This window comes from Misgurnus anguillicaudatus, chromosome 7 (assembly GCF_027580225.2).
Source record: "Misgurnus anguillicaudatus chromosome 7, ASM2758022v2, whole genome shotgun sequence".
In the NCBI taxonomy this organism is placed as follows: Eukaryota; Metazoa; Chordata; class Actinopteri; order Cypriniformes; family Cobitidae; genus Misgurnus; species Misgurnus anguillicaudatus.
In genome coordinates this window covers 8,320,533-8,345,667 of record NC_073343.2, presented here as the reverse complement: position 1 = coordinate 8,345,667, position 25,135 = coordinate 8,320,533, and the positions used below count along the sequence as shown (strand labels likewise).

Sequence of the window (25,135 nt, the reverse complement as noted above, 5' to 3'; positions counted from 1 at the left end):
CAAAGTTAAATGTATAGTTTATTATCCATTTGTTTTGTTGTGTCATAAGTGAATAACAATAAATTTAACACAAATCTTAAAAAATAAACCTTGAGCATTTTAATACATTTTAAATGTTAAACAATAATTCTCCCTTAAATAAATTTAAAACTCCATAAACATGGAGTTAATCCTAAGGCACCTTTTGTCGTGACACTCGCTAAGAAAAACTTCCATATCTTCCCTGAATTTGAAACGAAACATGAAAGGCTCTTTGGCCATTTGTCTGTCGTCGTTCATTTCCGCATGATCAAGTTGAAGAAGGGCCTTTTCCTGGTCTTCCTTGGTTAAGGTCAAATACCACGGCTCTTGTGCAAAACCTTTGAAGGCATGGCAGTTTTCCTGCAACCATTCCACTGCAGTCAAGAGGTCTTTGACGATCTGTGGTTCCTTAATGAGAGATGAATTCAAAAAAGGGACAAAATATTTAATAAAAATCCATCCATTGTCCCTGGGAAGATGGAAAGTGTCCTAAAAAAACCTGTTTTAATCAGGATGTAGCATGTGAATTAAAATTTTAAAAACTGCAAGAACCGACAGCCTGATGACGTCAAAGTACCGCGAGAATCATTAGAGAAATCATACGAAGTGTAATTTCGTCTCGCTCTCGCGGCACTTTGACGTCATCCGCCTGACAGTTCTAGCAGCGCTGCATGAAGTCGAACAAGCCTAATAAAACATACCTTGTCACCCATTTCAGTGTCCTGTTGTTCAAGTGGCACTTGCACAACAAGGTCAGCATGTTTCCTGTGACAAATTAATTTTAAGTTAATTTATAGACACATGGACAAAGAAATACTTGAGAGAGTGAGAGAGGTACCTTTCAATGGTAGCTGATGGAGCCCCGGTACACTCTGTGCTGGTTGCTGATGGTCAATCAGATTTAAAGATATGAAACATTATTATAAAATACTAATAATCAAATATATAACTGTTTGTGTGTATTTTTAGCCTAAACTTTTGACTTTAATGGCCAATTTTGATAAAATCATGGAGAAAAACAGCTAATTCCAAAGGAATTATTAAATAATATTTATTGCCACCGTATATTAGTTAACTTAAGATATTAATACCTTCATGCACAACAGCCTTTTTGGTGTGACTATTCAATTTGTCCCCTGGGAAGTGAAAATCGCTGCAGCATGTTGTGCATTGCTCCAAAGGTACTGCTGAACCTTTCTGAATCGTTATATGGTTCTATAATTGAAATGAAAACATTTAAAGCATTTTTAAAAGTCAGAAAATGTAAAAAAAAAAAACACCTTCAAAATACGATGTCAAACCATGAAAATGTATCTTAAAGTAATAGAATGTAATTGCAAAATAATTAACGTGATCAAGTGCCGTCGTCAGTGCCGTCGTCATAATGCCCACTCCCAAAATACTTTGAGACATTTTGTAAAAGTGTTAATTAAAAAAAAAACATTCGCTTAAATACACAACACAAAGGAATTTTTACCGAGTTCTGTTCTTCCGCCATGATGATTCTGTTTTTATTAACTTTTGACTAAACTCTTCTGGCGCCACGATTACCTTCTCGCCGATTACCTTCTCAACGAAAAGGCGCATTACCGCTCCCTATTGATCTGGAGTGTGTGGAGTGAACTCCGCCCATTTCCGCCCTCACATTGTCAGTCTGGCGCTGTCAGTCTCAGCTGACGTATGCTTCTGCGCGTCTGCAGTTGGTTAGTATTGCCTGACGCGGGAATTTACCATCACCTCAGGATTCATAAACGGGTTTTCATCGACTTATCTTTGATTTATTTGAAGGAAAAGGTTTGTGTCATTGTTTTTAATCATTTAAACTATTTCTGAATGCAAAAGTATGCAAAATGATGGTTCACAAGACATAACTCTTATTAAAAGTTTTATTAGCGTTCGTTGGCTAGTCTGTAATGTCCAGTAAATCTATATGCTTGCTTTTAAATGATTTAAATATTTCGTGTGATCAAACGTTTTATGAAATATGTCTAAAACATGGCTTGTTTTAATAATTTTAGAAACGTTAGAATGTAACGTATTCTAATGGTTTAGAAATTCGGTTTAAAACAGATAACGTTAATATGAGGAAGAAACGTGTACGTTTTAAATAAATAATCGTTTGTTGTAAAAGTTGAAATCAAACTGATGCTTTTAATATCATGTTTAGATCATGAAACTTTAACCTTGAGTTCAGAGACAGGGTCACACATTGTGAACTCTCATTTGGTCTGTGTAACTTACAGACATTTTTGTCTTTTTCAAATGTTTTTGATGATGCCCACTTAAATCACAGTTTTGGCTCTTTTCCTCAGACCCTGATGGATAAAAGATGGATATTTTTTCCTGGAGAAGCTAAAACAATGTCACTTTGAGGTTCTGATACCAACTTTTACAAAGTTATTTACAGGTAACATGAAAATGCACTTGTTTTTTATTATTTAAAGTGATATGTTGATATTACAATGAGGCATATCAAAGCATTTCTTTATTAAGAATCCCTGCTTATTTTGCTGTGAGTATGTCATTTTCAAAAGTGGTATGTAAGGTTGCACGATTAAAGGAATAGTTCACCCAAAAGTTATATTAAACTCATGATTTACTCAACCCCAAGCCATTCGAGATGCATATGTCCATAATTTTTTAGACAAACACATTTTGAGATATTTTAGAAAATGTCTTAGATCTTTCAGTTAATCAAATGTAATGTTACAGGGTCCACTCCTTCACGTCCAAAAAATGTGCACCCATCCTTCACAAAAGAAATCCAAATGGCTCCACGATGATAAACAAAGGTCTTCTGAGGGTAATCCGTGCCGTTTTTTGTAGAAATATCTATATTTAAACTTTATAAACAAAAATAACTAGCTTAGACTCCTCTGTATTCAGGACAGGTCTCATCTTGAATGCGGACGCGACCAATATGGCGCCATTAGCAGAAGCTAGTTATTTTTGTTATAATTCTAAAACAACACTGCACGGAATTCCCTCAGAAGGCCTTTGTTTATTATCGTGGAGCCAGATGGATTTATTTTGTGAAGGATGGATGCAAATATTTTTTTACTTGAAGGAGTGGACCCCATAACTTTACATTTGATTAACTGAAAGATCTAAAACATTTTCTAAAATAACTGAAAATGTGTTAGTCTGAAAAATGATGGACGTATGCATCTTGGATGGCTTGGAGGTGAGTAATCATGGGTTTAATATCATTTTTGGCCCAACTATCTCTTTAATTGTATACAATTGTCAAGCCCATCTTATCGGTAAATAGCTATCTAAATATGAATTGTTTGGTTTTGTATAATAATGCTGCATCATGCATTTAGCGTCTTTGCCTGCATTCTAACAAGTGTTTTGTCTGTTTTCAACAGGTTGGGACCAACATGGTTGCATTCTTCTGAGAGGCTGAGGTGACAAAACCACTCCCATTTGTCCTTGAATTGGAAGATGACGATCTCTGCCATAAAGCCTTCGTTTTTTTGACAGACAGTCACTCCAGCAATACACCCTCCTTGGTGATGTTGACATGTTTTAAACTTTTTTATGTTTTGGACTTTAATTTTACTAAGCAGTGCACATCAGTGTGGGTGTTTTTGAAGACTGTTGTTTACAAACTCCCAAGAACGGAATCCTTTTCTATAAGAAGTCTGTGTAGTTATTTGTCATGCTAAGGTGATTTTTCATGTTGATCATATGTTGACTGTTTCTGCAACTTAGTGTTGATCTTATGTGTTACATTAACCATTTCTTATTACACGGTTCTCTAAAATGCTAGTTTCTGATTGGCCAGTCGTGACATTCTACTACTGCTCAAAACTAAAAACTCCAATGCAAATCATTTGACAGGTACAGTTTTATATTACACAAAAATTAAATATCAATGTCTATTAATTACATATCCGACATTAAATTTACAAATGATTAAACCAATGTGTTTGTGACATTTGTCCTGAAGAAACTGTTGGCTTTTTTCTGTGATGACATGCTGCCAATACATTATCCCTTACTTGTACAACTTTTTACTTGATCTAATTGTAATGTTAACCGGGTATCTGTCATTTTAGATTGTGAGATATAATACTAATATATTTTTTTATTAGAAAGTTGATTGTTTGTGTAGGGCTATGTACTCTTTTATTGTTCATGTGCAATAAATATGCTTTTTCAATGAAATCTATGCTTTGTTATTTATAGACACCACAATGAAAGGTATGAAAGCAATTTAAACCACAAAATTTCAGCTTTAAACACATTAACCAAACGTTGGGTTGTTTCAACCCAACAAAAAGTTATTTCTACCCTTGTTGGGTTAAAATAACCCAGTGTTGGGTTGGTCCATATTTAACCTAACGTTAATTTTAACCCAACGTTTTTTAGAGTGTACTTTATTTTGAAAAAGTAATGTGATTTGTGAATGTGATTATAAGTAGAGAAAATTTGTTTGGAGTTACCAGGCCTGCTGTTATAGAACTGTTGTAGAATAGTTGTAGAACTGTGATTTTGCATCTCTCAAGGACTTTGCATAAGACTTCTGATATTCTCAATAGGCTTGCCTGTGAACAGTAAGTCTTGTGTCCTTGAGACGCAGCTCAAGGACGTGCCCAGCTCTCTTTGGTTCATATACACTCTCTCATTTAAACATATGACAAAACATAAATGGTAAAGACTTTCTATCTGGTAAAGGAGTATTGACTAAAAATAGTTGCTGATCATTGCTGAGCAGTTGTGCAAAAAAAGATGATAAATGTAGAGAAGAAAAAATAGGAAGATGTGAGCAAGTCAATCTGTGTCTCAGTTTCATTTCTCACTCTGTTTTGGGCTTAAAAGCAGAAGCATGGACTAACATGCTGAACTCATCACTTTCACAATCAAAATGAAATCCTTCTTAAACTAGTTTTGGGTATATGCTTTAAGTTTCAGAAACCAACTTGGCCTGACAAGAACCATGAAACCTCTGGCTGTTCTTCTCTATGTACTTCTAAGCTTTTAAGGTATGAAAATCCTTCACTTGCAATAGAAACATTTTTCTATAGAAAATATTTATCAGTGAATAAAGCTTAAGTTAAATATAATGTCTATGTGCAATCTTACAGCAAGAATCACTGAGTCATGGCCAACAGGTAAATAATTTAACATAACATAACAACATAATATGCATATTTTCATAATTGGTATGTGATGAAATGTATATTACTTGATATATCATATACCATAGATTTTAATCTAGTTTCTAATACCAAGTGACTTGTTATAATAACATTATTGCAAAAATCTATGTATCTTTTCTCTAGATTCATGCAGGTATAACTGTGGATATCAACTTCGCACTTGTTCATGTTACAGCTCATGTCAGTACCATGGCAACTGTTGCCCTGACTTTAATTGTAAGTTCCTCGAAAAAATTCAAGAAATGTTTTTGACATGATTAGATTATTATGTAGAAATATACAACAGAAATAGTATATTAGCTATGAAAGATTGATGAAATGAAGCTATAAGTCAACACAAAATCCGAAGTAGTAGTATTTTAATAGTAAAAGTATTCGGTCTGATTGTACATAATTTATGCAAATAAACAAAAGTTCACCTGAAATCAAATACAGTCTCAAGCTAAAAGCTCATTTAAATACATTCAACCAGTCTTTTTTCTCTTTTTACTCAGGGTATTGCCACGTGGCCTCAACATCACAGCCAGCCATGACAACAGCAGGTAATATTATGACAAAGTAGTTTTTGTGAACATAATATGCATATTTTTATAATTGGTATTTTAAGTAATGCATATTTTGTATTTTCACGACAACTGATTGCATTGATAAATATCCTATAACATTTCATTGAGTGGGACGTTGGTGTTTCATAATATGATATATAATTATTAATATTTATAAAAAATATTCATATTTTAAATCATGCATATTTTGCTTTGTAAAGCCCCAAGTAGCACAACCAGTGACTGGGAATGGACAGGTAAATATAACATTACATTAAATTGGATGTTGGTGTTTTATAATATATTACAATTTAGTACAATATAGTATTGTAATGCAGATTTTCATAATTCATATTTTAAATCATGCATATTTTGCTTTGTAAAGCATCACCTAACCCGACCATTGACTGGGAATGGACAGGTAAATATAACATAACATTAAATTGGATGTTGGTGTTTCATAATATAATACAATTTAGTACAATATAGTATACTGGATATTTTCATAATTCATATTTTAAATCATGCATATTTTACTTTGTAAAACATCAAGTAGTAACACAAGAAGTGGCTTGAAATGGACAGGTAAAGATTGTAACATTACATCGTATGGGAAATTGGTGTTTCATGGTTATAACTTTATATATATGAAGAGTTTGGTTCCAAAACTCAATAAATCCATTTTGACAAATTTCAGTAAAAACGGGTTTTCTATACCAAGAAAGTAACAAGATGAAAACCACTATTTTCTGTTACAAACTTTCACATAGCATCTTTAGGTTATAAAAACATAAAAATTCAAATCCATGACTTGATTTTCAAAGATTTATTATAAAAACAAATTATTTTTTCCACAAAAAGCATTTTTTGCTATAAATGCTATAAATCTATTAAATCAATGTATAAATGTGCATTCATCTTTGCCATGATATATTCATTTAGTTGAACAGTGGTATACACTGATAAAAAAATAAACACTAATGGCATTAATCAAAACACTTACTTTGTCATGTTGCAACCCACATATTAAGATCACTGTCATTGCTGCGGTTTTACTTGACGCTGTCGCTTAACATTTTTCAAAGCGATCCGCTTGTAAAATGTTTTGGTCCTGCTCGATTGTCGTTGACCTTGAGTGAAATAATGGAAAGTTTTTCATAAGATCCCCTGGGGTCAATGTGTTAGAATCACATAAACTTCACAGATGCTGTCGGGAGAACAACCACATGTCTCCCGAGTGCCTCTCGTGTAAGTTATTGGATATTGATGATACAATCTTTCCCGTCACAGAAAACCACGGGTTTATTAATGCCATTAAAGTATTATTTTGCTTTTGTTTGTTTGTTGATCACGAAGTACAAAGTAGATGAGGAAAACTAGGATTCCGTGTACTCAACGCACCACCATTGTTTGTCTACATTGCGTGGAATGGTGCCCAGTAATATGTGGAGCGGATTTATTGCGTTCTGTAGAAGGGAGGAGTGGCGTTTATTGCGTTTTGGGAAAAAAGGGAGAAAAGATGACAGAATAACACTGCGGATATTGGATTTGCGTAAAATTAAGAATTTACTTTTAAATACTGACCTGATATAATACTGATTTTGGCAGTAACTTGGCTTTTATCGCGTTTTGGAACCAAACTCTTCATATATTTATTTTAGGAATGAGTCTGTGAAATAAGTAACAATCTTTTCCTGCACTGTTCTTGTCTATAAGGATACAACGGATGTGGTGGCAACATGGCAAATTGGATGGGTGAATTTGTAAGCCCTCAGTACCCTAGTTTCTATCCTAATGGTGCACGATGCACATGGACCATTCACAGCACTGGACAAAGAACAGTGCTGTTGAACTTCACCTTTGTTGAGTATGACATTGTGCTTATATTGTATTTGTTCACTTCTAAATCATTGCCACAGGCAAATTAAAACTTTTTAAAATTATGAATTAACCGGTTCACACCATACAGATGATGGAATGGCGTGAAGAATAAACAAACAAACATTAATAAATTGCAAAATTTGTTAGCAAATGCTTTTGTAAAGGTGTCCTCAAAGATTGTGTCAAAACATTTGTATAATAAAATAAAATAATTTTCTTTTTCTCTTAAGTTTGGAAACATGCTGTGATTACATCGAAGTATTTGATGGTCATACTTCACGTGGACGTTTACTAGGAAAAGTTCAAGGGAACAGGAGACAATCTTTTAAATCAACTCAGAATGGTGTGACTGTGGTTTTCTACAGTGATGGCAGTGAAACGAGAAGAGGATTTCATGCAAACTGGGTCTTTGTAGGTATGTGATGAAATGTATATGACTTGATGTATCATATACTATAGATTTAATCTAGTTTCTAATGCCAAATGACTTGTTATAATATCAGTATTGCTAAAATCTATGTATCTTTTCTCTAGATTCCAATTCATGCAGGTACAACTGTGGATATCGATTTCGCACTTGTTCATGTGAGAACTCCTGCCGGTACAAGAGAAACTGTTGCCATGACTACAAAAGTGAGTTTGTCTTGATCCAACAGGCACTTGAAGATGAAAGGGACATTTCACCCATTGGCATTAAGCTTTGTATAGTTAGAACGTCTCGGTTACGTATGTAACCCACGTTCCCTGAAGGAAGGGAACGGAGACGTCACGTCGTGACCGATGAATTGGGAACTCGCTTAGAGAGACCAATCTGCTTTCGTAAACTACTAAAACGCCAATGAACTTGGCATTGAGATATTTGCATAATGCTGGCGCTGCCCCGCCAGGTGCGTATATAAGCCGCAGATGCAAATATGGAAATTAGCTTCGTTTCGCTGAGAAAGCCGGAAAGTGTGACTGGCCGATAAACAGCAGGGAGCAGCCCTGTGGCGACGAGACGTCACGTCTCCGTTCCCTTCCTTCAGGGAACGTGGGTTACATATGTAACCGAGACGTTCCCTTTCAGTCGGTCACTACGACGCACATCGTGACCGATGAATTGGGAATCCCTACCAAAACGCCACTGAGGGCTGACCTCTTCCAGTGTCTGCGTAAAGCCCTCCGGTTCCACTTAAGGATAAGGAGAATTAGGTTTTAAGGCAGAAGGCTGGGCACTAGATGTTCCTTTAACCCCACAGTAGTGCCAGCGACTGGGAAGCGCCCTATCTGAGCGGTATAGGAACGCTGCAGAAGCCACCGCCCCATTAAGGGCTATTGATGGGCGAAAGTCAACCATAGTTGAGGTGTAAATGACAGCCGTGGCTGTGTAAGCAAAGCAGTGCTCTGCTGAGGGAAACGTGGGCTAGTAGGATTAACCCCACGGAAAAATACTCACAAAGGAACCCGGTGGGACGCAATGTGGACGCCCGAGCCAAACACAGGTTCGCGAGGATGCAGCTAGTGAGAGGCTGGCAGCGGATGCTCCGCAACATCAGTCTGCCAAGGCAGCGGAGGAAGACAAATCAAATTATTATGCATTTTTGCCTTGATGGCCTTCCATACTGAGCAGCAGTCGGAGGCTGCAAGCCGACCTGCGAGCCTGTTCTCCGTGCTTCCCCTAACGAGGAAAGAACACGAGAGGAGACAGGCTCGACACGAACACTGTAAAACCTAATGAACGTGTTAGGGGTCGCCCAACCAGCAGCTCTGCAGATGTCTGTTAGCGAGGAACCACAAGCGAGTGCCCAAAATGAGGCAACACTTGTAGTAGAGTGGGCTCTCAAATTAAATAGACAAAGAATGCCCTGCAGATTATAAGCAAGGGCGATAGTATCAACTATCCAATGAGACATCCTCTGCTTAATGACAGCTTTCCCTCTCTGCTGACCACCGTAACAAACAAAGAGCTGATCTGAAGTCCTGAGGCTTTGTGTGCGATCCACGTAGAGGCGTAAAGCTCGTACGGGACATAATAAAGCTATGGTTGGGTCTGCCTCCTCCGGAGGCTCCGCTTGCAAGCTCACCACCTTATCTCTGAAGGGAGTGGTGGGAACTTTGGGCACGTAGCCTGGTCTGGGTCTGAGTGTTACGCTCGAGACATCAGGACCAAACTAAAGGCACGAATTGTCAACAGAGAATGCATATAAATCCCTTACTCACCTCACAGAGGCCAATGCTAGCAGGGTCAGAGTTTTCATTGACAAAAACTTCAGACTCGCAGACTGCAAAGGCTCGAACCGGGGATCTGTAGGGGTTTCAGCACCCTGGACAGGTCCCAGGAGGAATAGAGGGAGGGCGCGAGGGGTTTAGCCTGCGAGCGCCTCTTAAAATCTAATAACCAAATCATGCTGGCCAACTGATCTGCTGTTAATAAATGAGTGATGAGCAGAAATAGTGGCGATATCAACTTTAATGGTGGAGGGTGACAGCCTACCATATAACTTATGTTGAAGATATAAAAGCACAATGTTGATGCGGCATTCTCTGGGGTCCTTGCGTTGCGAAGAGCACCAGGTGACGAAAAAGGTTTCATTTAAGCTCGTAAGCCCGCCATGTGGGCGGTGCTCGTGCCGCGTCGATGCTGTTAGATAACGCTTGCGATAAATCACCTAAACCTTGCGCGCGCTCAACGACCATACATGGAGATCCCACAGGTCGGGGCGCGAGTGCCAAATGCGCCCCTTCCTTGAGAAAGAAAGTCCTTCCTCAGGGGAAACCGCCAGGGAGGGGCTGACGCGAGAAGCATTAACTCTGAAAACCAATTCCTGGTCGTCCAGTACGGGGCGACTAATAAAAGGCTCTCCTCGTCCTGCCTGACTTTGAACAGTGTCTGTGCGATTAAGCTCACTGGTGGAAATGCGTATTTGCGCGTCCCCCGCGGCCAGCTGTGTGCCAACACATCCACGCCGAGGCTGCCCTTGGTTAGTGAATAAAACAGGCAACAGTGGGTATCGTCCGGTGACGCAAATAGATCTATCTGTGCACAACCGAACTTCTTCCAAATTAGCTGGACCGTCTGTGGGTGGAGTCGCCATTCGCCGGGGCGTGCAGCTCGGGAAAGCGCGTCTGCCGCTGTATTGAGTGAACCCGGGATGTAAATGGCACGAAGGGACCTCAGATGCTTCTGACTCCAAAGCAGGAGATGACGGGCGAGATGCGACAGGTGATGAGAGCGCAAAAACCGCCTTAACGGTAAAAAACGCAACAGTCGCAATCTCCATAGCGGAGCGTACAAGTCCCAGATATACAGTGCACCGGTCGCGGTAGTTGGGGTGCTATGCACACCCCTGAGACCGCAAGCCCGTCATACGTGGCTGCTCATCCCGTGCTGGGGGCATCACATGTGGTACAGAATGCTAGGAGACCCCTCAGGGGCATATCTTGCTATCAGAAATGCTGGGTCTGATCACGGGGTAAAATAGAAATGACACGCAGGTGTAATGGTTACACGGTGTATGCCGCGCGGACCGTCCGCGTGCAGCCCAAAATTTGAGACCGCGCGGACAGTGCGCGTACAGTCCGCGTACAACAGCGCATGCCCGTGAACATATTTATACAGGGCACTCCACTATATAAACAATTATACAAAGGAAATAGACAGCATTTGCACACTATCGTTTGTCTTCATTAACTTTTACTTCTTCCAAGAACAGAAAGCCCTGGAGCATGTTTTTTTTTTTTGTTTCCTGTTCTTTGTTGTCTTATTGTTTGTTCTAAACTGTGTTTGCAATGGTGGATCAGTCACTTTTCTTCACCTATCCTAATGTTTTAATGTACTGTAAATGTCACCAAATCAGTGCTGCCCTGACAGCCTGTTAGACTAATAATTTGAATAAGAAATCATTTGTATTGCTTATAGTGTCGAAAGCGGCCATCCGCGTGTAGCCGCGGGGAGTATACTCGAAAAGCTGCGCGGACGCGGATAAAAGGTATACCCCGGCCTTAACAATTCCAATAGGTGCCTCAGCACCTTCGGTGCTTGACCCCTAATTACTCCTTGAAGAACAATAGGGTCCTCACACCCCGGTGTGCTCGGGCCCTAAAAAAACATGCAAATAAACAAAAGTGCACCTGAAATCAAATACAGTCTCAAGCTAAAATCTCATTTAAATCAGTTCAACCAGTCTTTTTTCTCTTTTTACTCAGGGTATTGCCCAGTGGCTTCAACATCACAGCCAGCCATGACAACAGCAGGTACTATTATGACAAAGTAGTTTTTATGAACATAATATGCATATTTTTATAATTGGTATTTTAAGTAATGCATATTTTGTATTTTCCCGAAAACTGATTGCATTGATAAATATCCTATAACACTTCATTGAGTGGGACGTTGGTGTTTCATAATATAATTATTCATATTTATAAAAAATATTCATATTTTAAATCATGCATATTTTGCTTTGTAAAGCCCCAAGGAGCCCAACCAGTGACTGGGAATGGACAGGTAAATATAACATAACATTCAATTGGACGTTGGTGTTTCATAATATAATTCAATTTAGTACAATATAGTATTGTAATGCATATTTTCCTAATCCATGTTTTAAATCATGCATATTTTGCTTTGTAAAGCATCAAGCATCGCAACCAGTGACTGGACAGGTAAATATAACATAACATTCAATTGGACGTTGGTGTTTCATAATATAATTCAATTTAGTATAATATTGTATTGTAATGCTTTCCTAATCCATGTTTTAAATTATGCATATTTTGCTTTGTAAAGCATCAAGCAGCGCAACCAGTGACTGGACAGGTAAATATAACATAACATTAAATTGGACATTGGTGTTTCATAATATAATAAAATTTAGTACAATATAGTATTGTAATGCATATTTTCATAATTTATATTTTAAATCATGCATATTTTGCCTTGTAAAGCAATAGGTAACGCGACAATTGACCGGGAATGGACAGGTAAATATAACATAACATTAAATTGGACATTAGTGTTTCATAATATAATACAGTTTAGTACAATATAGTATTGTAATGCATATTTTCATAATTCATATTTTAAATCATGCATATTTTGCTTTGTAAAGCAATAGGTAACGCGACAATTGACCGGGAATGGACAGGTAAATATAACATAACATTAAATTGGACATTAGTGTTTCATAATATAATACAGTTTAGTACAATATAGTATTGTAATGCATATTTTCATAATTCATATTTTAAATCATGCATATTTTGCTTTTTAAAGCAACAAGTAACGCGACCGTTGACCGGGAATTGACAGGTAAATATAACATAACATTAAAATGGACATTAGTGTTTCATAATATAATACAGTTTAGTACAATATAGTATTGTAATGCATATTTTCATAATTCATATTTTAAATCAATGCATATTTTGCTTTTTAAAGCAACAAGTAACGCGACCGTTGACCGGGAATGGACAGGTAAATATAACATAACATTAAAATGGACATTAGTGTTTCATAATATAATACATTTTAGTACAAAATAGTATTGTAATGCATATTTTCATAATTCATATTTTAAATCATGCATATTTTGTTTTGTAAAACATTGAGTAATAAGTGGCTTAAAATGGACAGGTAAAGATTGTAACATTACATCGGATGGGAATGGTGTTTCATGGTTATAACTTTATTTATATATTTATAGACTATCAATGCTTTAATGCATTTGTACTAAATGTCTGCTGGTTTATTTTAGGAATAAGTCTGTGAAATAAGTAACAATCTTTTTCTGCTCTGTTCTTGTCTATAAGGATACAACGGATGTGGTGGCAATATGGAAAATTGGATGGGTGAATTTGTTAGCCCTCAGTACCCTAGTTTCTATCCTAATGGTGCACGATGCACATGGACCATTCACAGCACTGGACAAAGAACAGTGCTGTTGAACTTCACCTTTGTTGAGTATGACATTGCGCTTATATTGTATTTGTTTGCTTCTAAATCATTGCCACAGGCATATTAAAACTTTTTAAAATTATGGATTAACCAGTTCACACCATATAGATGCTGGAATGGCATGAAGAATTAACAAAAAAAAAAAACATTAACAAATTGCAAAATTTGTTAGCATATGCTTTTGTGAAGTGTCCTCAAATATTGTGTCAAAACATTTGTATAATAAAATAAAATAATTTTCTTTTTCTCTTAAGTTTGGAAACATGCTGTGATTACATCGAAGTATTTGATGGTCATACTTCACGTGGACGTTTACTAGGAAAACTGCGAGAGAACAGAAGACAATCTTTTAAATCAACTCAGAATGATATGACTGTGGTTTTCTACAGTGATCACAGTGTAACAAGAAAAGGATTTCATGCAAACTGGGTCTTTGTAGGTATGTGATGAAATGTATATGACTTGATGTATCATATACTATAGATTTAATCTAGTTTCTAATGCCAAGTGACTTGTTACAATAGCAGTATAGCCAGGCCCGGCGCCACGAGGGGGCAAAAAGGGGCATTGGCCCCTCAGATCTGATTTGTGCCCCCTCTGTTTTATTTTTGAATTTATGGTTACAAAAAAAACTTTCATCATTTTGAGTTAAATAATAATTTAACCTTATCCCCATATGGGATTTAGAATGTTCAGGAACGTGACATTACTGCCAGATTCAAACGTCTTTCGCGTTGGTTGACGCTGAGCCAGACGGACGAGCTCAGCGGTGTCATATATTAACACTATGCAGTGTTTTCAAACTCATAATGTTTATTTTAGATTTCAATCACATAAACGTTGCACACCTGTGTGCGATAGGTGCGTAGGAGAGCAGGACTCAAAAGTCAAAATATTGACAAATAGAAAAAGAGAGGTCCCGCACAATATCCACTTGCAAAAATAGAATGTCTGAAATCTAGAATGGAAGTGGTTTTGTTGCGGCGTTTTGGTCTCTCGATCTTTTTCAGGCATCAAACATATGAAGAGTTTGGTTCCAAAACGCAATAAATCCATTTTGACAAATTTTGGTAAAAACGTGTTTTCTATATAGCAAGAAAGTGACAAAATGAAAACAACTATTTTCTGTTACAAACTTTCACATAGCATCTTTAGGTTATATAAACATAAAAAATTCAAATCCATAAGTTAATTTTCAAAGATTTATTATAAAAACGGATTATTTTTTCCACAAAATGCAATAAATCCATGACAAGTTTTTATTCAAAATATAATCAATAGCCTATATAAATGTGCATTCATCTTTGCCATGTTATATTCATTTAATTGACTAGTTGTACACACTAATTAAAAATATAAACATTGATCAAAATACTTTGTAATATTAAGAACACTGTCATTTCTGCGGTTATACTTGACGTCCTCGCTTAACGTTTTTCACGACGATCATCTGTAAAATGTTTTGGTCCTGCTCGATTTTCGTTGACTTTGAGTAAAATTATGGAAAGTTTTTCATAAGATCATCTGGGGTCAATGTGTTAGCATGAGAAGCTTGATGCTGTCAGGAGAACAAGCACCCATCTCCCAAGTGCCTCTCAGGGAAATTATTAGATGTTGATGGCTTACGTTTCTTTCCCGTCACAGAAAACCACCACAGGTTTATGAATGCAATTAAAGTATTATTTTGTTTTGTTTGTTGATCACGAAGTACAAAGTAGATGAGGAAAACTAGGACTCCATGTACTCAGCGCACCGCCATGTTTGTTTACATTGCGTGAAGGGTGCGCTGTAGGATTTATTGCGTTCTGTAAATAAGGGGGATAGGCGCTTATCGCATATTGGGAAAAAAGGGAGAAAAGATGACAGAATAACACGGCGGATATTGGATTTTGCCTAAAATTAAGAATTTACTTTTAACTACTGACCTGATATAATATTGATTTTGGCAGTAACTCATTTTTTTCAAAAATGGCGTTTATCGCGTTTTGGAACCAAACTCTTCATATATATGATGCCTGAAGAAGATCGAGAGATCGAAGCGTTGCAGTAGAATTGTTTCTATTTTAGATTTCAGACATTTAAATACACATGTACAAAGCACTGGTAAAACAATAGCCTATAGTTTGTAAAATACACCCTGATGTCTGTGGAAGCAGCAATAAAAATCTATTCAAATAAGATGATAATTTGCAAATAATAAATAAAAATTATTTTCAGATAATAATAATCATTTGCTGACGTGTGTTATACATATCAGACAAACACAGTGGAAGCAACTATAAAGTTTACTCTATTGTTATAAAGGTTATAATGATACCTGTTTGAAAAACAGAGATGCGCACCTGTCAAGCAGCTATTACATAACACAACAAGCGAGGCTAGAGACGAACGAGCTGAAAATAATATATGGAATAATTTGTGCATCTTTGAATAACTGTAAGAATACATTTCCTTTAAATATCATTTTGTCATATGAAGTTTTAAGAGATAATAATGTTTTATCCACTTTTATTGCTTATTTAAACTTGCGGTTAACAGAGTGTTTGGCGCATTAAGCTTACCTCAGAGTTTATTTCAGTAATATTGCTGTTTTTACGGTAATAATACAATTTACATGTCAATCCTGCTTCCTTCTCTGTTTATTCATTTCATTATGCTGTTATGTTAAGTTATAGCCTATATTTATTGCCATATGAGACGTCCATTGCTGTTATATAAATTCTCTCGTCTAATATTCAAATCATATGCGGAATAATGTGTGCATCTTTGAATAACTGTACGAAAGTTCCTTTGAAAATATATATATATATAAGTTTTTTCAAAGTTTTGAGAAATAATGTAGTTAGGATATTTATTGCAGACATTTATTGCCGTTGAATGCTCTCGTCTATAATATGGAAATCACATAGGACATATGTGTAAGGAACACAGACAAAGGATTCCAGAGCAGAGTGATGTTTATTAAGCTCACACAAAAAGTCTCTCAGTCACCAAAGTCACTTTAGGTATCCGGGGGGAAATTAAACCTCCGTGGAATTACACGGCGAACCGAACCACGGCACAACCCAAAAGGGACAGCTCGCCAACAGCAACAGTCCAGAGCTGTGATATAGAGGAGACACACAGTTAGTGGTGGTCAACAATGAAAGCGATAGACAGCGCAACAAACTGAACAGCTCGCTGAAGATGAGCAGTGACAAAGCTGTGGTGACAGTGGTAGTAATTCAGTAAACAAGAGTCGACTCAGCTGTGTGCAGCAGATGATGAACTGACTTGAGACTCATAGTAATCCCATCTCTCCACAGCGAAGACAATCTTAGTTCATGAGCAGACCGTTTGCAGAACTGAGAAGACTGAAGAAGTGTGACTGCTGGAACTCTGCAAGGATGAAACAGCAGATAACACAGACTAATATTTGTGAACTAAACTGGGAACAAACATGACAGGACAAGATGGCAAAATGCATCAGAAGCACCTCTAGTACATTCAATGACGGACTCGCAAAGACTGAGGGGAAACGAGAGAGTTATATACTGCTGCCGACTGGGGATCAAACAAGCTTCAGGTGATGATGACGTCAGTGAGGAAATCACAGCAAACGGGAACACCTGTGAGAGACGCGCACGTGGACCTGTGAGACAAACATACAAGACAAAGGAAAACAGACACAGCAAACCGGTAAGACCGAAAACATGACATTACTCCCCTCCCACGACCGACACCTGGCGGGCCATCGGGAGGCTCACCTCGTCGCCGACAGAACTCCCTTATCAAGCCAGGATCCAGGATGTCCCGGGCCGGTACCTAACACCTCTCCTCCGGACCGTAGCCCTCCCAGTCCACCAGATATTGGAAACCTCTACCCCGGCGGCGCACATCTAAAATGGACTTGACAGTGTAAGCCGGGATAACATCAATAAGACGAGGGGCGGGAGCCGAAAGGGCAGGATTAAGGGGAGAGAAAAATACCGGTTTTAACTTGGAAACATGGAAAACCGGATGGACCCGACCGAGAGTTGATGGCAATCTGAGCTAAACTGTCACCGGGTTAATGACCTTAACAATAGTGAATGGCCCAAGGAAACAGGGTGCCAGCTTACGAGAGGGCTCCCGGAGAGGCAGATCCTTGGACGAAAGCCATATCTTCTGCCCACAAATAAAACGAGGGGCTGGTCGGCGGTGACGGTCAGCCGCGGCTTTGGTTCGTGTGGAACCTTTAAGAAGAAGATTTCTAACTCTCCTCCAGGTGCGTTTGCAACGTTGGACGAAAGCTAATGCAGACGGAACCGCTGCATCGGGTTCTTGAGACGGGAACAGAGGAGGCTGGAACCCCATGGACGCCTTAAACGGGGACATATCAAGGGAAGCCGTTGGAAGGGAGTTGTGCGCATACTCTACCCAGGGTAACTGTTGGCACCAGGAATTCGGATACTGAGATGTCAGACAGCGCTCTACCTAGATCCCGATTAGCCGTTCGCATTACCAATTGATATGGGGATGATAACCTGAAGACAAGCTGGCCGTACAACCGATCTGTCTCCAGAACTCCTGCCAGAAACGAGAAATAAATTGGGAACCCCTATCAGAAACCACGTCAGTAGGCAGACCATGTAAGCGAAAGACGTGTTTGATCATGGCACTATCAGTTTCCTTGGCAGAAGGGAGTTTGGGCAAAGGAATAAAATGAACCGCTTTGGGAAAACGGTCTACTACTATTAACACTACAGTGTTACCTTCAGAACTGGGTAAGTTGGTAACGAAATCAATGGCAATATGAGACCAGGGACGGGATGGGACAGGAAGAGGCATAAGACAACCAAAGGGAGCTTGATGGGATGTCTTATTGCGGGCACAAACTTGACAGGCTAATACGAACTGTTTGACATCAGGACCCATAGAGGGCCACCAGAAACGTTGGCGGACGGCAGCCAATGTTCTCCGAATTCTCGGATGGTAAACTAACTTGGACTCATGACACCACTGGATAACCTCAGAGCGCAACACATCCGGAACCCACAATCGCCCCGCTGGACACTCGACTGGCACTTCACCCTCTCGACCAGCCTGCTCCACTCTTTGTTCGATCTCCCAACGCAGTGAACCCACCACCCGCCCCTCCGGGAGGATGGTTTCGTCTCTGGTGGGCTGAGGACCTTCGAACATACGGGATTGAGCATCGGGCTTAGTATTCTTGGAACCAGGCCAGTATGAGAGAGTGAAGTTAAATCGGTCAAAGAAGAGTGCCCAGCGGGCCTGACGAGATGTTAATCTCCTGGCTGAAAGGATATATTCTAAATTCTTATGGTCCATCCAGACCAGGAAAGGCTCTGAGGTCCCCTCCAACCAGTGACGCCACCCCTCCAAAGCCAACTTGACCGCTAGCAGTTCCTGATTACCTATGTTGTAATTCCGTTCTGCTGGGTTAAGCTTATGTGAGAAGTAGGCACATGAATGCACCTTGCCATCCTTAGAAGAGCTCTGAGACAAGACAGCGCCGACCCTGACATCAGAAGTCAACCTCAACGATAAATTGGGCTGCTGGATCTGGAATAGAGAGAACAGGAGCAGAGATAAACCGGAGCTTTAAATTATCAAAGGCTTCCTGAGGTGCTTTATTCCAAGCAAACCTGGTCTTAGTTGAGGTGAGTGCCGTAAGCAGGTGACCAACCTGGCTATAGTTACGGATAAATCGCCGATAAAAGTTGGCGAAACCCAGAAACCTTAATAGCTCCTTACGGGATGTGGGGACGGGCCATTCAGTGACTGCCTTGACCTTGGCGGGATCTGGACGTATCTCCCCAGCTGCTATGACAAAACCCAGGAACGAAAACCGACCTCTGGTGGAACTTGCACTTCTCTGCCTTAACATACAGCTGGTTCTCTAATAGACGTCTAAGGACTCTGCGAACGTCTTGAGTGTGTTCCTGCATAGAGGGAGAAAAGATGAGAATATCATCTAAATACACAAAGACAAACTTATTAATCATGTCTCTCAACACGTCATTGACCAGAGCCTGGAAGACGGACGGAGCGTTACAAAGCCCGAAAGGCAGAACGCAGTACTCAAAGTGTCCAGTAGGGGTGTTAAACGCCGTCTTCCATTCATCCCCCTCTCTAATGCGTACCAGATGATAAGCATTGCGCAAATCAAGCTTGGTAAAGACCTGGGCTCCCTGTAAAAGCTCAAAAGCAGATGACATTAAAGGAAGAGGGTACCGATTCTTAGCAGTAACATCATTTAATCCTCTGTAATCAATACAGGGATGCAGAGAGCCGTCCTTTTTAACAAAAAAACCCCCCGCCCCTGCGGGCGAGGTGGAGGGTCAGATGAGACCAGCATGAAGGGCATCATTAATATATTTATCCATAGCCTCCCTCTCTGGACCAGATAATGAATAAAGTCTTCCTTTAGGCGGAGTCGTGCCTGGGAGGAGATTGATAGCACAATCATATGACCGGTGAGGAGGAAGGGAAGTGGCCCGGGCATTACTGAATTGCTGATGTCGGCATATTCCGCCAGGACTCCGGTCAAATCGGCCGCCGGTATCTGCGGAGGGGAAGACACAAGAGCAGAAACAGCGGAACCCAAACCCAATCCACGTGAGGATTATGCTGTACGAACCACCCATGCCCCAAAACAATGGGATACAAAGTAGCATGAAGTAGGTACAGCACAATCTTCTCATGGTGATTCCCAGAGATACGAAGATTTACAGGTGTGGAGCAGTGAGTAATCTGTGCCATCTGCTGGCCACGCAGAGAGAAGACCTCCAGGGGATTCTTGAGAGGAACAAATGAAGAGACCCCAGGAATAAGCTAATCTTTGATCAATGAAGTTACCTTCAGCCCCCGTGTCTAGCAGAGCAATAGTGGAAAAATCCTGCCTGGCGAAGGATATCGTGACAGGCATGTTAGTGCAGGAATTTGGGGAGAATTTAGGTGTAGAGGCGCCCATCAGTCCTCTCGACTTCACTGATGGGCAGAGCCCTTTTAACGGACAGTCTTTAGCTATGTGATCTGGCTTGCCACAGTACAGAAACAGTGCATTACGAAGACGTTGTTCCTTCTCTTGGACCGATAACCGGAATTTACCAATCTGCATAGGTTCTGACTCAGATGAAGGGGGGTTAGATGAGGGCAGTGGTTGACGTGGAGACAAGGATGTTCTTGGTTGTCGTAGAATTCGACGCTGTGCACGTAAAGATCGGCGAGCTTCAATGCGGGGAGCTAAATCAATAATTACCTCCAGGGACTCGGGCAGTTCGTGCGTGGAAATCTCATCCTGAATACCGTCGATTAGACCGTCAACAAACTGGCAGATGGCAGCAAGAGTCTTGAACTTGATAGCATAGTCTGTTACTGATAACCCAGACTGGGTAAAACGAGTCAGATGGGCGGCAGCAGCGTCACCATGGGCAGATCGATCAAACAGCCTCTCCATCTTATCTTTAAACTCTGTAAAGAGAGACAAGGATCGTGGGAATCCCAAACAGCGGTGGCCCAGTCCCGGGCCTTACCGACTAGACGAGTGATGACGTACGCCACCTTAGTACGTTCTGAAACATCAGAGATGTTTACTAAGATCAGAGAACATTGAGATAGAAATGCTCGGCAAGCGGCTGGATCTCCGTTGTATGGTGTCGGGTCAGTGACATGAGGCTCTCTCTCGAGTGGAGATGAAGAATGTTCCCGTTGCATACGGTCCAAACGAGCAGTGAGATCGGCGACTTGGGCAGTAAGATCATCAACCATCCGATTGGTGGACGTTAACTGGCCAGTGTGTTGGCCTAACCAGGAGCCCTGTTGTGCAAGCGCCGACCTCATGGAATCGGCCTCCGAGGAATCCATTCTTGGCGAGTCCATTCTGTAAGGAACACAGACAAAGGATTCCAGAGCAGAGTGATGTTAATTAAGCTCACACAAAAAGTCTCTCAGTCACCAAAGTCACTTTAGGTATCCGGGGGGAAATTAAACCTCCGTGGAATTACACGGCGAACCGAACCACGGCACAACCCAAAAGGGACAGCTCGACAACAGCAACAGTCCAGAGCTGTGATATAGAGGAGAAACACAGTTAGTGGTGGTCAACAATGAAAGCGCTAGACAGCGCAACAAACTGAACAGCTCGCTGAAGATGAGCAGTGACAAAGCTCTGGTGACAGTGGTAGTAATTCAGTAAACAAGAGTCGACTCAGCTGTGTGCAGAAGATGATGAACTGACTTGAGACTCGTAGTAATCCAATCTCTCCACAGCAAAGACTATCTTAGTTCATGAGCAGACTGTTTGCAGAACTGAGAAGACTGAAGCATTGTGACGGCTGGAACTCTGCAAGGACGAGACAGCAGATAACACAGACTAATATTTGTGAACTAAACTGGGAACACACATGACATGACAGGACAAGATGGCGAAATGCATCAGAAGCACCTCTAGTACATTCAATGACGGACTCACAAAGACTGAGGGGAACAAGAAAGTTATATACTGCAGCCGATTGGGGATCAAACAAGCTTCAGGTGATGATGACGTCAGTGAGGAAATCACAGCAAACGGGAACACCTGTGAGAGACGCGCACGTGGATCTGTGAGACAAACATACAAGACAAAGGAAAACAGACACACAGCAAACCGGTAAGGCCGAAATCATGACAATATGCTATATAATGTGACATACTGCACAGTTACCCTGCTAATTTTATGTGGAGATAAACCTTTGCAAATCTGCTGATTTAATCCATTCATGTCCTGACCACAGGCTAGAGATTTTAAACATCATTAGGGGCTAATCACACCAAATGCGCTTTAAACGCTTGGAAAAGCAAGGCGCACTGCCTTTATTAAAAAAGAGCAGAGCGACGCGGCTTTTTATATTGCTAAGCAACCACCGAGTCAGCTGTCTTGTCAATCAAATATTGAAGCGAATCAAATCTCTGTTGCGATTAAAATAGCAGCAAACGTGTAAACCCTCTGTTTTTACCTCAGACAGACAACGTCTTGTTACATTTTTACTTTTGTTCTGGAGAATGATCTCGCGCTCTTCTATTTCACTTCGGTTAACGCGATCTGACACGCAAGCACACGCACACAGTTACGACAGATTGTGTGTGATTTGTCTATGACACGAATTTCATTCCTGTACTCCACTGGAAACCCAAAATGTTCCCACAAGAGACTTAAATGTGTCCGGGGGATCTGCATGCAATCTCAGGCGGAGCAGCCATCCTGTGACCTGCGCTCACTCCCAAGTCACGTGACATGACATGCACTTGGAAAACAGTAACTTTGGAATATACTATTTAGAACAGCATTTAAAAAGCTCTTATTAGTCGTTACTAATACAATTTAATCAAATACATGGAAATATATTTTTTTAATAAATACATTAGTTAGTCAGAGATAAGTGACATTAACCTCAACAATGGGCAGCAGGAGGCGTGAGAGAGTACCGCGACACGACATGGGAGGTTCGCGATTCGTATCGTGGGTGGTGTATCGCGATCGTTCGGTTCGTAATATCGTTACACCCCTAAAAAAGACCCATGAGGGGGTAAAACAAGACAACGACTAAGACTAAAACTGACAATAGCTAACAGGACTTGACTAAACAAAAACAGGAACGAGACTAGGATATGAATAATAGAACCATAAACTTGACAAAATACTCTTGACTATAAACACACAGGTAAGTACTAGTGATGGTCGCTTTCGAAGCACTGCTTCATGAGGCTTCGAAACATTTACGAATCTTTTGTTTCGAATCAGTGGTTCGGAGCTTGTTTCAAACTGGCCCAAGTCACGTGATTTTAGCAAACGAGGCTTCATTACGTCATAACTGTTTCGAAACGTTTCGAAAATCCGATGGTTCACCAGTGGGGGAGTTGATCATATGACCAGTGTCTAAAAAGTTTAGGTGAACTCGGGTCAGTTTTATTATGAAAGTTCATAAAACATTTATCCTTCTGACTAATAACACTGCCATGTTGTCTACTTTTTGTTTATAGACATATTTATTGACAAAAATGTGCATAATTAAAAGGGTAGTTAGTTTTATTCATTTGTTTGCCCTAAATAAAACTAAAAACACATAATACACCTTTGACTATGTCTTAATTAAGTTAAATACTTTTGTAAAACATTTTTTAATAAAAATCTTGATATTATTTTGTAAAAAAAATTGTAAAATGTTTCGACACATCTGCTTTTACACTATTTTGACCAGCAGGGGTCGCCAGCGTGTGTGGGTTTTGAACTGCTTCGAAAAACTGAATCAATTTTCGAAGCAATTGGTTCAATTGATTCGAAGCTTCGAAAAGCTTCGTTTCTCCCATACCTAGTAAGTACAGATATTAACAAAACGAATCTGCCCTAGACAACAAACACAAGGGCATTAAATAGGGGAGCAAATCAAGAGGGGAACAGGTGACATGAATCAAACAATAATGGGATAATTAATGAGGAAACAAGGGGGCGGGGTAAAGAGACGAGACAGAAAGCACATGGCTTACATAATCAAGGCCAGTGCTTTCACACAAAACATGGGCCTGTCATGATTCTGCCTCATGACTAAAACTAAAACAAGGACAAGAGGGCCGAATCATGACACTAGGAAAATAAAATTAGAACAAATTAAGAAATGATAAAAATAGAAAAGAACAAAGTTACAAATAAAGTAAGATCTAACAGTAGTATTTAGGTACATAAATAGAATCAAATAAACATTAACACTGTCTTCTTTATTATATAAATTAAATATAATTAATCTTTTTAAAGATACAGAAGTGATTTTCCTTTGTTTTCTGTTGTTTGGTTAATATAAATGACAGAAACATAAGCAGATAAGAACTGCTACTTTCAGACCAACACAAAGATCTGACTTCTATCTGAACTATTTGCACTCACTTTAAGACATAACTGAATGTTTTTATGAGAATAGGTGCCAAGACTGTGGTATTTCGAGATAATTTTGTGTTTGCATGCTTTAGAATCACGCGTCTCCGTGCGCCCGCTTATGAGTGTGCGTCCATTGGAGTATGTGTGTGCGTCATTGCCTGTGCACACACCAAACAGCTCACTTTAACATCTTGCGCTCAATTTTTTTTTAAATCACTTGCATGTTAACATTTGCAAAGTTTAAACTACACATGAAAAAGATAAGCTTTCTATAAATAGTTATTTATTTCTGAATGGTGTGTATTTGAGCGATTAGTATTAAAGAGACTATAATTTATAGTTATTATCATTTATGCGTAATTTCTTCTGCTTTCCCAATAAAATATTTTGTGTTTCTTTTGACTTGGTGGACCAGGCAGTTGTCAATTTGAGTGTGTAGCCTCGCCACTGTTATGAAATAATATTTTGAGAAGAATAAAAACCCTAAAGATTACTAACATTCGTACAGTCACTGAGGTGAATATAATCCACACGACACGCAGACACATTAACTAGTCTGTCATTCCTCCAGAAAACAGCGGGAGGCGCACTTGCGAGTTTATATTTATTTCAGACTGAAATCATTTGAATTAGTTTATTGCGAAATTTGAACAAATAATGGCCTATCGCTTTGTGACAGCCCAATATGAGAATT

At 39.6% G+C, this 25,135-nt stretch overlaps 1 protein-coding gene and 1 long non-coding RNA gene across 12 annotated transcripts in view; one reads left to right on the top strand and one right to left on the bottom strand.

The window, feature by feature from the left end:
* Nucleotides 1-1,237, bottom strand: LOC141365170 (uncharacterized). Its single transcript, XR_012370342.1, has 3 exons — nucleotides 1,113-1,237; nucleotides 723-905; nucleotides 1-429 (listed from the first exon to the last, which is right to left on the bottom strand). It is a non-coding gene; the product is annotated as an uncharacterized lncRNA (long non-coding RNA).
* Nucleotides 1,238-2,409: 1,172 nt separating this feature from the next.
* LOC129417931 (scavenger receptor cysteine-rich domain-containing protein DMBT1) overlaps nucleotides 2,410-25,135 on the top strand; it is a 34,609-nt gene continuing 11,883 nt past the window's right edge. Inside the window, exons 1-20 of one of the 11 annotated variants that reach the window (XM_073869369.1) lie at nucleotides 2,410-2,428; nucleotides 4,936-5,012; nucleotides 5,115-5,141; nucleotides 5,313-5,405; nucleotides 5,684-5,731; nucleotides 5,956-5,991; nucleotides 6,120-6,155; nucleotides 7,451-7,601; nucleotides 7,846-8,030; nucleotides 8,150-8,248; nucleotides 11,801-11,848; nucleotides 12,066-12,101; nucleotides 12,230-12,259; nucleotides 12,384-12,413; nucleotides 12,542-12,577; nucleotides 12,706-12,741; nucleotides 12,870-12,905; nucleotides 13,035-13,070; nucleotides 13,406-13,556; nucleotides 13,805-13,989. In XM_073869369.1, the coding sequence (XP_073725470.1) occupies nucleotides 5,719-5,731; nucleotides 5,956-5,991; nucleotides 6,120-6,155; nucleotides 7,451-7,601; nucleotides 7,846-8,030; nucleotides 8,150-8,248; nucleotides 11,801-11,848; nucleotides 12,066-12,101; nucleotides 12,230-12,259; nucleotides 12,384-12,413; nucleotides 12,542-12,577; nucleotides 12,706-12,741; nucleotides 12,870-12,905; nucleotides 13,035-13,070; nucleotides 13,406-13,556; nucleotides 13,805-13,989 (1,144 nt within the window). In that variant the 5' untranslated portion in view covers nucleotides 2,410-2,428; nucleotides 4,936-5,012; nucleotides 5,115-5,141; nucleotides 5,313-5,405; nucleotides 5,684-5,718. Of the gene's footprint in view, nucleotides 2,429-4,886; nucleotides 5,013-5,114; nucleotides 5,142-5,312; nucleotides 5,406-5,683; nucleotides 5,732-5,955; nucleotides 5,992-6,119; nucleotides 6,156-7,450; nucleotides 7,602-7,845; nucleotides 8,031-8,149; nucleotides 8,249-11,800; nucleotides 11,849-12,065; nucleotides 12,102-12,229; nucleotides 12,260-12,383; nucleotides 12,414-12,541; nucleotides 12,578-12,705; nucleotides 12,742-12,869; nucleotides 12,906-13,034; nucleotides 13,071-13,405; nucleotides 13,557-13,804; nucleotides 13,990-25,135 lie in introns of those variants that run through there. The other 10 variants (XM_073869370.1, XM_073869371.1, XM_073869373.1 and 7 more) reach the window with 10 other exon arrangements.